Raw genomic sequence first — 17,496 nt, 5'->3', positions numbered from 1 at the left:
TCTATGAAGCACAAGAGATTTTTTTATGTAATGTGGACTTGATGACTAGAGTAAGTACGCCCATGTGGAAACCACTGCATTAAGAGTGCACTGAGCTACTAGCCAAAATTTGCCGAAAAGTCATATACAAAAGATAGTGTCAGAAACATAAAATAAGCGTGAATAGATTTACAGTACCAGATATGTAAAAAATAAAAAAAATAAAAGGCAAACCTGGAATGAAAATACACTACAGACCCATTTATTCAGGCAATAGGGGAAAAGGCAAAAGAAACATGGATCTTAAGAGTGTTTATGGAAAATGTATTTAGGATGACACATGGAACAAGGTCAACAAATGGCACAAAAATGCATTTTGTATGCTTCCCATAAAAACACTTGTTAACACATGAAACTTGCAAGGTAATCAAGTTACTGTGCAACAAAACTAGTGTGAACCTACTATATCAGACACAAACTATAAATATACCGGAATATTGAAGTTATGCTTAATTCCAAAAGGATTACGTTAACATTTAAATATGTGACGTGTTAAAAGATGTTATACACACAGATAGTCAATCAATGTAGAGTTATTTTGTGTCTGGGATCCCTTCCTGTCCAGAATAGGTAATATGTTTAGGTCTACATTTGTCTAATGCATGATATAGATTAAAGATTAAAGGGCACTGGATCGACTAGATTATAGGCTTTCATCTGAAAATCTTGTAATTAGCAAATATCCTTATCATGATAAACTCTAGAGCAGTAAAGGAGACAAATAAGGCATTCCCAATTAAAAACATCTAAAAACAAAAATACAACTTTGGACATGTGGCTACTATTCTAGGCTCCAGGGAGGGTTATTGAATGGTTCTTTATAGTATAAAGACATTTTTTGGTATCCATCTGAGTACAGGGGAACTAAATGCAAACCTTTAGCAAATACGCAGAGAAACATTTACAGACTACTGCACTTTAATGGCAATCTATAAACCATTTGGGGAGACGGGGGTTTAGCATCTCTGAGGGATGATGTTTGTGACCGTCTTGTATCTAAATCTAAATGCAGCAGTGCATACTACTTTTACCTAAGCCAAAGAATAAAGTACTGTAACTGCTTCCTTTAACATTGACAGAAAAGACTGCTGCACAATTTCAATCTGAAAATCCAATCAGCTTTGCCAAAATACCTTTCAGGCATCATGGACAAAATGTAAACCAGTTTAGTTTGTCACCCCTACTATAACGATTAACAGATCATTGCAAATGCACTGTAATGGATACCAATGCCAATGCTACACAAAAGTCAATAGACATTGGCGCAAACTCAAAGTCACTCATTACTAGAGGGAACTGGTAAACCGTTGAACATTACAAATAGTGACTGTACACTATTGACTTAATCCACACTAACTACTCCAAAGTACTGTGAAGGCAAATCGTATGACTTACAATTTTGATTTCTTTTCATGTAGCTGAACGACACATTAAAAAACATGTTTATAATATTCAGATTGCTTGAATGCAGGATAAAGTTAAACAGCAGCTGTAATGCAATAGATCAATGATCATGTATCAATGAAACCTTTTGAATACAGAGTTGCAATAACATCTCTTGGATAAAGTCTCATGCCTTTTGGGAAGTTGCAAAATGTTTGAAAGTGCTGTTAATTCCCAAGTTTAGCACATCAGATACTAATTGGATAAACAGAATTACTAGGTTTTCTTCAAAGAAGGAAACTGTCAATTGTTACAGTGTAACCAAATGAATATACACTTTTACAATTTGCATGAGCAGGGTAACGCCAGACAACTTTTTCTGATGGGTTCAATCAGCACAATTCATGCAAATACATGCATTTCTTTTGTTGGCATATGGACACAACAAACATCTTCAAATATACCATCTGTTTTTTTTTTTTTTTACTCGTGGGAAGAAGTAAAGTTATTATTCTAAGTCATTTAAAAGTGGACTACCCAGATTGTTCAAATACAGCTACTTTGAAATGGAATGTCCTGTAAAAATGATTAGGATAACTTCACAACCAGATAAATGAAGGAGGAAATACGTTTTGTCCAGTTACCCCATACAGAAAACAAGCGATGCCATTTAAATTCTGCAAATTACCTAAATAATTGTCTGATGTGATTCAATGGGTCTTTAATCCACTGTACTTTAAAGAGGCAAGGTGAGAAGTTAAATAATTTGCTATTGCAGAGTTATCGCAATTTAAGTTAAATTCTTTTGAGGCCGCAACAATATAAATAAAACACAAGTATGGAATCGGTTACAAATCTCTTTGGATGAGATGAAATGGGAAGCAAACGCCACAGAATGTTAAATCAAGGTTTTGCACAAGATCATATTTTCAACTTTAACACTGTATCCAAAGAACTGTTTTTTATAAATTAGAGCAATATTGTTTGTGCCTGCAGTCATTTATATTTCCAGTTACTGCAGAGGAAATCTTTTTGAGGAAAAAACATGAAAAGAAGATTGTTTACAATGCCTGTGTGTACAATCCCTCAATAGTGTAAACCCTTAATAATTTAAAAAGAAAAAAACATGTCCAAAAGAAGTCTGAAGGGATTAATGGACAATGATATCAAATAGCTATATATGTATCCACATTATACTGGGTCAGTCTGTGTTCCTTTATTAAGATGTCCTCCACTCAAACACCAAGAGGTGTGCAAATTCCTTTGTCCAAAGATGAGCTTCAGCTGCTTAAAAAATGTTTCTAAAGGCGCCTTCATTTTCACCATGTAGTAAGTTACATTAAGTTGTTTTTGCTTGAAAATATATAAAATTTGCTGTAAAGGAAAGGGTTAAAGCTTTTGAAAACTGAAGGTGTACAAATCCCACAAATGGCTGTGCACTTGATAACACTCTAAATTTCAAGTTTGCAATCGCTAGCATCCAGCCAATGTGGAAGAATCACCAGGAAAAGCAATCACAAAAACAAATACAGATTATAAACATGTCCATCCAAAAGTGTAATAAATTAAAATGGCATTTCAACAAGTGTTTTCCACTCTGCTCGATAGGACACATTTTTTGAAGCTTTGCCATGTGTGTCCAAACATTGCTCTCTTGGTTCTGAAGCTTAGAAGTCCCACTTCTGTAGCATTTGAACAGTTAACTTTCCCAACTGTCACAGGATGGCATTTCACAAGTGTTAAACGTTTGTTTCTTTGACAAGAGAAACTTTTCCCTTATGAAAAATATGAACATAATGATGGAGCTTTGGTGGGGAAGGGATGCTTGATGCAGAATCAATCCTCATTCAACTCCATGAGAAACAAGCTAAAAGACAGGATGATGCAAATGTGAATTTGCAGCGCTGCAAGCTTTGAACAACAAGCTTTTACTCCATGTAAATACCAAAGTGTTCGCTCTCTGCAACTGTCTGATCAGACCTGACTGATCAATTGGAAAATAAATCAGTTCAGCTGGGCAAAGGAGCAACTTTTATTCCCATGCTCATGGTGATGGATCTACAGCCGGTCCATTCGGAAAGTGTCTTCTGTGGCAGGGTCCGTGAGGACCATGTCTGGGTCATTAAGCATGTGTAGTCCATCCAAGGTTAAAGGGTCAATTTTAAGCTCATCCAAAGGAAATTGAGAATCTGAATCAAAACTGACATCTCCGACCCCTGCCAAACTGTTGGTCAGCTCCTTTGATAAGCTCGGTGGAGACTCTCCAGTCACTAAAATATAATTTAGAAAAAAAGATAAAGAATAGGCATAAGTCTCTTTTCATGGAAGCATAGCCAAACAGTAGTGCATTCTATTGACTACAACTCAAGTTACTTACCAGACTGTCCAATGAAAGAACATCAATTCAAAAGCTTTTTTAATTTAAAGTGTTGTAGATTTAAGACCATACAGAAAGAAACCTCAATGTTGCAGTGAACTGCTCCACTGCTGCCTAAAACACTGAAGCCTCGGGCTGCAATTTATTTGGCCATAGGAAAAGAATAGCTATAAAATTCACTTTTGGTGCTTGGGTACCATTTTCTTTTCAATTTCAAGCATATAGTTTTATTTGTTATGGTGGTGTGCACCTCCGTCCTTAGGGTGAGAGATACGGTCAAAAGTGTATAGGATTACCTTGATGCCTTATTTACATATTCATCCTTAGCAGTGACGCTCCTGCCCTCGCCATCTGCTTCTCAACCGTCCTTCGCTGCATGTTCCCTTCTGCACTCTAAAGACTCTCTGGCTGACGTCACTGTCTCCGACATATACACATGCCCAACACCTCCCTTCCTCCCCTGCTGCGCTAATAAACACCTACACTCTCTTCACCAACACAATTCTCTCCTTACAAGAATGAAAGAACCCAAGCCCTTCACTACTTCAATCAGCTCAGAAAATGTCGACTCCTCCTTCCTAACTCCTGCAGATAGTCTTATCTTCACCAAATCTCTGGGTTTCATTAGGAGTTCCTTACACCCACGTTTGAGATCATCTCACCTTGGCTTTCATCTCACTCGTGAATCTGGATTCTCACACTCTCAACCTTGTCTAGCTTGAATCCAACCATCCATCCAAGACACAATTGACTGTTGGGGTTTCGTTCCCCCTTTATATTTCAAATGGTGTCTCTCCAGTTATAGCATGCAACACCAATTTATACTGGCAAATCCTTTCCATCACCGCTCGTGTCCAATCTCCTCATGTACTCATGCAATTCTTATGGTGTCCATCAAAGTACAATTAAACCTTTCCACGCATCAGTTACCTTTGGATGGTACACTGCATTGGTCACATTCTGCTCCATACACCCACAAAAAATATCTTCAAATTCTTTAGACACCAACTGCAGCCCATATCTGAAAGAAGTTTGGGAAAACCATCCAAAATAATCTTACGAAACTACTAGACAAGTTCACACGCAATGCACACCTCTGGCCACTTCAACAACATATCCATCTCCACCACCACATACACACTCCCATGGGTGGTGTGCATGTGTGGAGCTTTGGATAGCTGCTCACTCATCAATTACACTCCCTAACTCTGGTTTCTACCATCCGATCCAATACAGGCCACCAAAAATCGTCTCAGATCAAAATTGTCATCCCACCAACACCCACATGTCCTTAATTGCCCAATTGTAACACTTCATTTCTCATGTCTTCGGGATCCACGAAGCAACATCCCCTGCATAAGTATCAATCACTGGCTAACACTCTTCCTTGACTTTCATACAGTCTTTAAATTCTGCACCTACTGCCTCCCTAACCCAATTGGTCAGCACCAACTCTTATTTTTTTTTGTAGACTTGATCCTGTATGCATGCTCTGTCCCAATCTTCTCTCCTCTCACTCTGTTGGACTTAGAGTATGTCCACAATTTCATAATACTTTTCGCTCGACCTCCCCAATGTATCCATACTTTCCTTCTACCGATACACTTGTCAGTGCATTGGCCACTACATTATTTCTCCCAGGGACATGGTCCACTGTCATCTGTAAACCCTGCAAGCTGCTCACCCATTTCAAAATCCTCCTGAATATAACCTCTAAACCACCTTTGCTAAATATGCTAACCAACGGCCCATTGTCAGTCCTCACCACAAATGTCCTCCCCCAGAGCCATGTTCAGAACTTCATCATTCCCCACACACACACACGCCACGGCCTTCTTCTCAATCACAGTACATCTTTTTTCAGTGCTTTTGAGTGTTCTGGAGGTAAACTCAATTGTATATACATAGGCCCTCATTTCTTGCACGAGAACTGCCCTGATCCCAGATTCACTAGCATCCGCATACAATATTGTTTGGCGCTCTACCCTGAAATTGGACAACCATGGTGCCGGCACCACATTTAGTTTCACTCTTCCAAAGTCCTCCGCACACACCTGTGACCAAACAGCGCCCCCTCATATTGTTGCTCTTTCCAGACACGTTCCCGACGATTTCCCATAAAACTTTACCAATCCCAGAAAAGCTGCTAGTTGGATTTTATTTTTCAGTGCAGGCATGTCGCATATGGCTACCAGTGAGTCATGCTTGGGCGGTATCCCACATGCAGACACTCAGTGTTCTAAATAAATCTTCCTCGTCGTCCTGAATGTGTACTTCTGATAGTAAGACAGCTTCTCTCAGTAGCTCTAGAAATCTACAAAGTCTATAGTCGGGTTTTCATACTGGACCGCAAAATCAGCACATCATCCTGGTAAAGCATCACTCCAGTCTCACGCCCCAATCTGTACAGGACCTTTTGAAAAACACTTGCTGCAGACACTAGGCCGAAAGGCAGCCTTTTGCAACGATACAGTCCAAATTGAGTTATGAACACTGTATAGTCTGCATGTAATTCAACTTGTTGGTAAGCGATCCTTAGGTCTAAAAGGGGAAAATACCTGTGCCCACCCCCCGACACATTCATCAAGAGTTTGTCGATTTTAGTAAGTGGGAACTTTTCAGCCACTACATTCTTCTTCAAATTCCTCAAGTCTATCCAAAGTCTCCCATTTCCATTAGACTTCTGCGCCACAACTACTGAGCTGATCCATATTGAGGCTCTGATGATCCCTTCCTTCGCCATCCTCTTGAGGTCCACTTCCATCTCTCCCTTGAGAGTCAATTGTACTGGTCTCACTCAGTTTGCTATTGGGCAGAGGCCTTTAGAGAGTCTTAGTCGATGAACGAAACCCTTAAGGCACCACATTTCATTTTTTAAATCCTCTAGACACGAAGTTGCCACATCATCACCGTTGCCTTCCTTTTCTCTTGTTTTTTCACCTGACCACACCAAACTTGTTCTGGATGTAAGGGGTCCAGTCTGATGGTTAACTGTTCTTGGTCATCCCAAGAGACTAATTCACCTCGTCCTTTGGTCACATAAACCTTCCCTGTGGCTTGTCGGCCTTTGAAACGGAATGTTGCCTCAAATTCCCCTATACATTTATCAGGACATCTCCATAGACGTTGACCCTTATCCTGGGTTCACCCAGCATGCAACATTTGAACCTCACCTTCCATGTCTGCAAGCTTATTAGCATGCTAGTCCACACCATCATCAATTTACATGGACACTAACATTGTTGACCCATCTACATGAGCTTTTCACCTGCCCTTTACACAGCACTGACCAACAACACCACCACCACCACCACTTCTCTCCTTTCCACTGTCATTCATATCGTATCCAAAAACTTCTTGCACCATCCCGCCAGGGAATCAATTTCCAACAACACCTGGCCAGATGTCCCTTTCTTCCACAGTCTTGACAGAATATGTGTATTATAACACCATCATTGGCCAGGTGGCTCAGGCTGACAATATCGGTAGCATCTCCTACCTGTAAGCCTGTGCCCATTGTTTTTCTGTCCTGGGGGGGGGGGGGGGGCAGCTTTGACGTTCTCCTCTCCTACTCCAACCAGTTTTCTTCCTTATTGCCTCTGCCTCTTCGCTCACTCACCAGCTTGACTGGTTTCAACGCATGTGCATCCAGTTTGTTTACGGAGTTATATTCAGATGCGGGTTTGGGGGCTTTTCCGCAAGTATCCTACATGAAACTCCTTAACAGTCTGTGTTCAACATTCTTGGCTATTTTTATGGCCCTATCCAGTGTTGGGTCTTTCTCCCACCAGAGTTGTTCTTGTTTCTTGTTAATGCATTTAATCATCAGGTGGTCTTGAATATGCTACTATTGACAGCCTGAACTTGCTAGAAACATTTCTGTTCATCAACAAAATATTACATATCAATTATCATGTTTAGCACTTCATGGCCAACCCCTTGAAGATCTGCGACTAATTCCTCAATTGATTCCCCTGAGCTCTGCTCCCTGCTGGCCAAATGGTAGTGAGCCAGAATCGTATTTTCTTTAATCTCATAGTGCTTGTCTAGCTTGGTTAGAATGATGTCAAATAAAGTCACGTGCCACACCTCAGTGGGCTCTGGTAGTCTTTTCAATATTCCATGGCCTTGAACACTGAAACAAGAGGGCCTCCTTCCTTTCACTGAAGTATTTGGGCCCATAAACTGCAAGTATATATTTGATAAACGCCTTCCTTGCATTCTGCCCATTTAACATTGGGTTCTCCAGGTGAAGACAGGAACAGTAATGACCCTGACACGTTGGCTAGGACATCAACATAGCCTGAGAAGGAAGACAGAATTAGAGGCAGTCCTCAAGACAAGAGGTCTCAGAGACAGTCAAATTGCTAAATTGCATTCAAAGCTTTGTGAGTCACGACTCATTCCACTTGCAAAGTAAGCAACATCACAACACTCAGTGGTACTGGCCGTACAATGCACAGAGTGCCTTCAAATGCACATACATGCTGCTAGAGTCCCCAGTTGATAGGCAGTGCGGCAGTGGATTTGTCACCATCCGAGTTCATTGCCAATTGTTATGGTAGTGTGCTCCTCTTTCCTCGGGACACAGACAAAGGTGTATATGATTACATTGATTATTTATGTATTCATCATTAGTAGCGATAATCCTGCCCCCTCCTCTGCTTCTCAACTGTCTCTTGCGCTGCATGTCCCTTTCCTCACTCAAGACACTCTTGCTGATGCCACTGCGACAACCACATTCCTAACATTATTTGCTGTATTTTTGTCTTCTGTATATTTGAGTAAATAAAAACAATGTACAATCTAGGCTTCTTACTTGAATGGCCTGACAAAAAAAAGAAATACGGGGTTGTGGATGGCTGAAATGTGCAGATGAAGGCACGCCCTAACTAGAGAACAGGACCATACCAATTGATGGTTTGTCCGAAAGGTACAAATCAGCATCTAATTCATGAGTTAAAACTGCAAATATGTAGCTGGATAACAAATGCTCTCCTCACTGGTATCCCCAAACAGCGCCATGGCCCCCTGAGAGGCTTAAAGAACACAGCTGCAAGATTCACCCTACACCTACCCAAACACTTGCACATCACACCAGCTCTTCTCCAACTCCACTGGCCAATAATACCATTTAATTGCTTCAAAGGATTCTGCACTGTAAATAAAGCCATCCATCTCAGAATTCCATTCTACCTCAACAATCGCATCACCCACGCAAAACCATACAAGGTATCTAATATCTACGCATTCCACACTGCAACCTAACATGTACACAAACGCAAGCTATACCCAGTGGGCACCCAGAGCCTGGAACACCCAACCACTTCACATCTGCACCCTACAATACTATTTTGCAAAGACCCATCAAAACATACCTCTTTTCCCTTGCCATATCAGCCACACCAGCTTCATTGTCATCATTGATCAGAGGTTCGATCCCCGGGTCCACGCTTAATAATCCTTCTTCCCATCTGTTCATGAGAAACGTTACTTCTACTTCACCTTCTAAATTTAGGGACAGCATTGGACAAAAAATAAAACATAAAATGACTGAAAAAACTTCCAGGCTCCAAGCCAGCTGTCAGGCCAAACAAGTTGTGGAAGGATGCAGGCAGCTAGAAGTGCGTTCCCACCATTAGCATTTCTTTTAAATGACTTCAGCACTGTCACATCTTGCTGAAAGTACTAGTGTTTGTTCCTACAGCTTTAACTACAGGATCAAAACCAAAGAAGCTCCAATAGGCAATTTGGGGCAGTAAAACAGAAAAAACAGAACTAAATGTCTTGAGTTAACACTACCACATAAAAGCTTACATTAAAAGGCTAATATGTTGGGGTATATCCTCCTTAAAAGAGAAGCATGTTGGATTTCTAAATTTGGTGACACCTGGAGAACCAAATAACGAAAAGTTTGAATTTCTTTTTTTATATAATTAACTGCCAACACATTTTTGATTCACTCTCCACTTCCCATGCAACCTGTAATCTACAATGACTATTCTCTCACTTGAGGGGGGACTCGCACTGTAATACTACATCCAGTCCTCTATAAAGATGGTAGCCTTAAAACTATGCATCAATGGATTAAAAGATTAACTTCAACACGAATGGCCCAACTGTGCAGGCAGCATTGAATCCCTACATCTTTGAAGGCTACATATATAGAAGAAACTCTAGATGCTATAGATGAGCATACACCATTAGCATCCACACAAACAAGATGCCTTAAGATCTGCAATAAAGGTCCGGTTGCTAAGGAGATATATTTGTACCTGAACCTCACATTCCCCCATAATGTACTCACTCAACAGACCCTCACAGTGGTTGGCCGATTTCAGAGGAAACATCAAATTAGTCTAACACCATGTGCTGACAAAAAGGAAAATAAAGGTCAAAGATAGACTGCAGAGCCTATTCTTCTAATAATGACCCCTTTCCTCAGTGTCATTTATTTTATTTATTTTTTATTTTTTACCATTTTGGGCCATGCTTTCCCCTTAAGCATGCTATTTTTTTTTTCTTTTCTCCAATATTGCAAACTTGCTGCTTTTTTTTTTCCTCCGCTCTGTCAGTGATCTCCCTTTGCCACAAGTGAGGTTTTGATGTTTGTTGTGGCTCAAGGACAATATAGGTGCATGAACCCACAAACTTGACAGAACCACTCAACCACTTTTGAACACAATGGACGAGTGGGTATGGAGGGACAGACTGAGGGAGAATTGGATTGTTACTGAGCTCATGACCGACGAAACAAAAGAAAAGAATGTGCATAGATTTTAATAGTATGCATAGGCTTCTGAATTAATAAAAGCAGATTTAATCGTTTTTGCGCTCTCAGAAATAATGGGCCCTTCTAGGAGATTATCCAAAAAATGCCATCTAGTTTACTTTTCGTACCCGAATAGGATTCAAGCTGAAATAGGCCATATATATGTTATGTTCCCTTTAATAATGTATTTTATGGACTGTGTATTTAAAAAGTAGTAGTTTGGAGACAATTACTGGATTCACAAAGCTACAGGGCTTGAAAACATCAGACGCTTGTCAGAGATGAGAACGGACTACTTGATCAAATGGCACCTTGCATTCCACCGATGCAAGATCAGGGACTAGTCAGTTCAAGTTCTACTGGGGAAATGGACCAAGGAAAGGTAAATTCTATTCATTTCATAATGCACCCGTCAGCAAAATTTGATTGCACTGTTGAACAGAGTTGGGTCTGAGTAAGAATCTCCAATTCCCATCAAATTAAATATACAGCTCTTTCTTATGTTCCACAATCTATTTATTCATCCATTTACTAAATATGCAAACTTCATATCTTTAGCCAAGTGTTTAAAAAAATAATAAAAAAAAAAAAAAATCGGATCCATTTCCAGCATGTAGCATTAATCATGCCTCCGCCCATGTGCATACCGCTTCATCTCCTGCACACCAGGATGTCTTTTACTTGTGGGTAGTACATGTCTTAGGGTCACTGTGCAAAGCAACTGGAGCTCAACAAATCCTCATTTGATTATTTGCATTACTGTATGTGTAGTGCTCCTTTTCAATTATACATTTTGGAGTAGAAGTCCAAGAATGCAAAGAGATAAGGGCTACAACAGCATAATTTTTTTTTTTGCCTTAAAAGAATTCTGCATAATTTATATGCAGCAATTAAAGATGCATCTGGTCTACGTTTGAAAAACAAAGCGGTCAGATTTTTTGGGGGATCGAAACAATGGGTAAGAAATTGAACAGATTTTGAAAAATTTTGAAAACCCTGGGAAAATGTGATCAGAATTGGAAAAACAAAATAGCAAACCCTAAATATACACATACTTACTGATACTTACTGATACAGGCTGTTGGAAGTGGCATAGACCGAATGCTGTTGCTGATTACAAGCAAGGATCAATGTGTTCATGATTTTTTAAGTTAGCCAACTGAGTCAACTGCAGAAATTACATGGATCTCCTTGCACTTTAGAAGGTATCGCAATGTCATCTGCTGCCCAGAGTAGTCAGGGTGAGGAGGCTGCAGGGAAGTTGCAGCTGAATCCACCCCGGCTCTGAGTCACCCAGTTGGGACAGTGTTGGTCCCAGACCATCACACCAAGGCAGTTGTGCCGCTTGGTCCTGGCAACAGCACCCAGCAGCCAATGCCTGCAGTGAGACCTTTGGTCATCGTGCCATTGTCTGCTTCCAGTGACCAGTCCACCTGCGCTTCAGCCCCTACCGACTAGAGCGGCGTAAGCCACTCAGGGTCCGCACCACCTCTCAAGGGGAAGAAGCATGCTCTTGCGGAACAGGTTGGGATCCCAGACACGGCTCGACCCTGCAGCACGTCAAGGAAGCAGTGTTTCAATGATGTGGAACTAGACGCACTGGCCACGACATGCTGGTGACTGCAGGGTGCAAGACTACGACTGCTCAACGTAGGGCCCACTGGCAGTGCATTGCGGAACAGATTTGTTCCCTTGGATTTGTGAAAGGCACAGCTGATGCTTGCTCAAAGCGGTGGAATGACCTCAAACGTAGAGCAAAAAACAAGCTGGCTTCCAGTTACGCCTCTACTCTGGTGACTGGCAGTGGGTTTCCACCAGAAGAGGATGAACTCACAGAACATGAGGCAATCGCTGGAGGGTTCATCGCAGAGGATCAGATCCAAGGCGTGGGAGACCTACCAGATCTTGAGGCAATGTCCAGTGAGTGGCCATGCGTGTGTCCAGACCATGTGTATTGTGCTTGGGTGAGGTGTTCTGATTGAGTGCCAAGTCAGGCTGCGTAGTCATGACTGCTATATGTGACCCATGTGGTGCCTCCAAACCATTCCCTGCCCTTGGGTTTCACAGTATCCCTACTGACCGTTGAAAACACTTTGCACATTATGACTGCACTTGCCCTTCAACTGGCATCATGCCACAACATTCTTAATACGGTTTTTCTTTACATTCTGCCTAATTGATGGTATCATTTGCATGATAAATACACATTTTTGTGCCGTTCTGCCCCAAAATCACCATACTTCAGACCTAGATTTCACCCCACTATGCCCCACATTTGTTAATTTTTTATGGAATATGGAAATGATTTCATCAATCAGGCTGATTGACTGCTGTGCTCCTACACATGCACCCGATCACTTCGGAGCCCCGTTTGAATGTTTAACATGACAATTGACTTGTGTCATGTCCAAGTGACCTACCATTGATTTATCCATGTGCCTCACATCACTGTATTTGTAAACACTGGCGTTGTTGCAGCTTGTGACACGTGCGTTTTGTCACACTCTTTTGCATGTTCTATTTCATGATGTGCGTCTCACATGGACAGTACCGATTTACTACCATCTGGGTGTCCTTGTCAATTCTGCCATGGCTATGCTGCGTGCCATCTGTGTGCTGGCATGTGTCATGTTTGTGGATTGTCCATGCCACTCACAGGCTAATGTGTGATGCAGGTGCTATGCACCATGCAGCACATGTGTTGCTTTCCATTTTGGAGTCCTCAGTGTCTGCTTTTAGGGTCCCCTTCCACTTCATTGCCACTGCATGCATGCCAGAGTTAGTGTCATGTGTGACATGTATCATTAATGTATTCGATGTGTAGATTGTGATGCCTATGTGTGTCGGCTACGCTGTTCATGTGTGTCTCATTACTTTTGTTTTATTTTTGTGCAGGTGATGAGGCACCAGATGCTGTTGAGGAGGAGATGGCGCAGGGGCAGGAGTACTCAGAGCACCAACCAGGCACCAGTGGAGGACGTGGGGTGGTGGTGCAGGAAAATCCATTAGTCGTACAGACCATCCTGTCCACGGGTGTCTCTGGGTACACCTCCGATGAAGTCTATGGCTCCGGTGCTGAATAAGACATTGAGACAAATCGCAGGTGTTTCTGGCAGGGATGCTGTTCTGTCCAACGCACCTGCACTGGGGGTACACCCCTCAATGGTCCATTCAGTGTTGGAATGTCCGCCTGTGACGGTTACAGATGCAGGGTCACACTCCACAATATTTGCTCCTGGTCCTGGGCCAGCAGATCCAAGGAGGAATGCAGTCCTGCAGCCTCAGGAAGTGCAAGCACAGCAAGGTGCACATCACCTTGGGGCAAACAGGTGTGGTGTCTGCCAACGTGGGGGCCGTGCGCGACCGGGCAATACTGTGTGGGAGAACTCCATGTATACTATTGCAGCACAACAGGGGGCATCGTGTGAGATGATGGCTCAGGCCGTGGATAGGGTGGCCACTTCCATTCTCCCCCCCAGAAAGGCAGGTGGAGCTCCAGCAGCAGGCAACCAAGTCCACGTGACGCTGACACAGGGAGGACATGTTGGCAGCCAACAGGGACAGACGGGCTGAACTGGAGACTCTGCGCACAGCCATATCTGCAGAGTCACAGGCCCACAGGGATTACCGGAGGGTAGAAAACAGGTCCCTCAGAGATACTGTGGGTGCACTTGAGGTGTCCTAGAGTACAAGGTCAGAACAGCAGCTGGAGCAGCTAACACGCACAATCTTAGCTGAGCTCCAGGCAACCCGTGGGGAGATCCGGGCATCACGGGAGGCCTTGCAGGCAGAAGTCTGTGCTACCCGTGAGGTGCTGCATGGGGTTCTCCGGACCATCATCCTGCAGAACCAAACCTTTCAGACCTGCATGCTTGCTGCCATGGAGGAGCATGTCAGGGCTTTGCGTGGTCTGCCTCCCATACCACGCACACCTCCTAATGTAGCACCAGAGGGTGACGACAGCGACGGCAGTTCTCCCACTATCGGGTAGCCGTGCAGGCCATGAGCCTATGGAGGTTTTTTTTTTCTCAACATCCACGCATGTGGGTGCTGGGGTGCACCATGTACCTCCTCCCTCCTGAGTGGTTCCTCCCTTCCCCCTGGTCGACCCAAGGCCATTTTTGAGTTTTGATTTTTTTTTCCTTTTTTGTTGAAAATTCTTTTGCTTCTATTGTACATTCATGTTAGTGTGTTGCTTTGTGTGGCACCCGTAGACATCCACTGTGTGTTCCGGCTGGGCCCATGCACGCTTGTCCTGTGTTTGTGTTAGCAGCTTGGGTTCAGACACATATGCCACTCCTGCTTCCCCTTTGCATGGGCTTGCAAGGGCGTCACCGTGTGACAGTAACTTACACAGAGGCGTTGGGCTTCCATAAGTTGTGTGGCCAGTCTATAGTCCAAACTGTGTATACACCCATGATTTCTCCACTTCATGGTTGATTTGTATATTGTATTACATACAGGCCATTATGCATGTTTGCATGTAGCTTGCCTGTGTACACTGCAGATGCAGTTCATGTTGTATGCAGTAACTTGCCACATTTACCTACCAGCAACACACTGGAGATTGAAGGGGTCGATGTGCTGCCTTTGTCAGGCTGTAACACTTGCACTATTGTCATTGGTTACCGTCATACATTGCCACTGTTGGGTCCTGTATTCATGTTTTCTCTTGCTGGTAAGTATTTGTTCATGTGTGCTGTGTATTTTTCATAGGTAAGAGGGAATTGTCTCTGGTTTCAACTTGTGACAGTGCACTTTGTGAGACTTGTGTGACGTGCTGTGCATTCATTTGGTTGCTTTGACATTGCATGCCATGCCATGCCATGGTGTAATGGCCAGCTAAAATGTGGTTTGGGAGGGGTTGGGTGACATACCAGTATTTAGGTGTGCTCTTTTGCAAGGGGGTAGTCCTTCATGCAGCATGAATGTGTGCCTTTTACTGACACAGCATTGGGTCTTTTAAGTAGCTAGGGATGCACACAATGTAGCACTTCCAGGTAAACAATCTCAGGGTGGTATGATTGACTGTCCCTTTTGTCATCAATTGTCAGCTGGTATGTGCCAGGCCTGTGTGCACTCTGCAGGGGGTGCCATTTTATGTGAAAAAATGTGCCACAAGCTGGGTACGGGCTGACTCACCACGTGCCCTTTCCCCTCCCATTTGCAGGGGCGGTGCATGTGATTGGGGATGTGGGGGCACCACCATGTCCACCGGTATGCCGCTCCGGGTTGCAACGTTGTGCAGGACACATGCTGCCACTATGATCCTGCACACTACTGGGGACGCATATAGCAGCTGGCCACCAGAGCGGTCAAGGGAGCGGAAACATGATTTCAGCACTCCGAATGTGCGCTCCACTATGCCGCGGGTTGCAATATGGGCCGCTTTGTATCTTACCTCGGGTGGTGTGGTTGGGTTCCATATTGGCGCCATCATGTAGGTGCTCAGAGGGTAGGCACTGTCCCCTGGGGAGGTGATAATGGTTGTCATTAGTTGGGTTTTGCCATTTGTCAGTGTCAGACATGCATGCATGTGTGGAGGCATTTGTACTCACCAATGAGCCATGTGACGCCATTCCTCCCAGCTTTCAGGTCCTGGTTTACGGGTGACATTTTGAATATGAAACCATCATGCCCGGACCCCGGATAGTTGGCATATGCAGAGGTGATGATTCCCTTGGCATCACATACAACCTGCACGTTGATGGAATGCCAGTGCTTGCGGTTTCAATAGATGTGCTAAGTGGCCCTAGGAGGACGTAGAGCCACATGGGTGCAATCAATGGCACCTAGCACTTTGGGGAAGTGTGCCACCCCGTAAAAGTCCAGGACCATGGCCTGCCTTTCTGCAGGTGTTCTGGGCATGTATATGTGCCTGCGGACTGGGGGGCGTGCAGTCATGATCGCCAACACCTGGTGTAGGCAGCGTGACTGTGTGGCCTGTGAGACGCCCCCAACTATGGCACTTGTCCGCTTAAATGACCCAGTAGCCAAGAAATGGAGTACATTGTGCACCTTTTCCAAGGGGCTCAGTGCTTGGGAGCACTGGGTGTGTGATCGGAGGTCATCCTCCCACTCAGCAACCAGTTCTAGGATGATATGGGGTGGAAACCTGTACCTGCCATAGACCTAGTCATCAGGCATCCCAAAAAGGATGATCCTGGGTAAAAAAAAATGCGGGGCCACTGCTGCGAGGAATGGTAAATTCATCGTAGCGTATGAGCTCATTTGTTTGCGCGCACTTTTATGCTGCGTGGGGCCGCTTACGCCTGCTTCCTCCTGGCGTACGTGTTTCTGGATTAGCACGTCTTTTGTGGCGTGCAGATTTCCCTTGTTCGATTCCAATAATATGTGTTGTTAGAGCGCATGTGGGCGTTGCAAGGATTTGGCAGTGGTACTTCCCCCGTAATGCCCACATTTTCACGTGTTGTTCCCCATTCCACGTGCTCGCAGATTCAGCGCACATTTCAGGTAAGCCACACGCAGCGCATTCCATGAATCGACTAACGCTGCGTGCGCATCGATTTTCATGCTTGCGCTCCCTTTTTAGCGCACATTAATTCCATGAATTACCCTGTACATGTCAACTATAGGGCAGGTGTGGTTTATGTAGTTTCAGAGCAACCAGCAGTCTTATGAAATGGTCTTCTCTTATGGGACTGTAAATCTGGATGGAATTCATAGTTTCTCTAAATTTGAAACAATTCCATTCTTGCAGCATGAAGGAATTCCTGGTTACTGAACCCTTTAAAGTATGAACGTGCGCACTGATGTGTCTGCCTACTGATGAATGGATGCTCTTAATCACGGCTATTCTTAAGATAGTTTAGCATCACCAGAGCAGTCCAAAGTTTGGTGCACTGGGGCATCCAACATTATGTAATGCTACTAAGGGGCTTTGTAGTTTGTCGAAAGGATCGTC

At 43.5% G+C, this 17,496-nt stretch overlaps 1 protein-coding gene across 6 annotated transcripts in view; it reads right to left on the bottom strand.

The window, feature by feature from the left end:
* Nucleotides 1-219: 219 nt before the first annotated feature.
* Nucleotides 220-17,496, bottom strand: part of CRTC1 (CREB regulated transcription coactivator 1) — a 1,230,699-nt gene continuing 1,213,422 nt past the window's right edge. For all 6 annotated transcript variants that reach the window (XM_069649310.1, XM_069649311.1, XM_069649312.1 and 3 more), the window contains one exon: nt 220-3,692. In XM_069649310.1, coding sequence (XP_069505411.1) covers nt 3,481-3,692 — 212 coding nt within the window. In that variant the 3' untranslated portion in view covers nt 220-3,480. The remainder of the gene's footprint in view (nt 3,693-17,496) is intronic.

This window comes from Ambystoma mexicanum, chromosome 1p (genome assembly GCF_040938575.1).
Source record: "Ambystoma mexicanum isolate Mex_15411 chromosome 1p, UKY_AmexF1_1, whole genome shotgun sequence".
Classification (NCBI taxonomy): domain Eukaryota; kingdom Metazoa; phylum Chordata; class Amphibia; order Caudata; family Ambystomatidae; genus Ambystoma; species Ambystoma mexicanum.
This window is presented reverse-complemented; position numbering and strand designations above follow the sequence as displayed.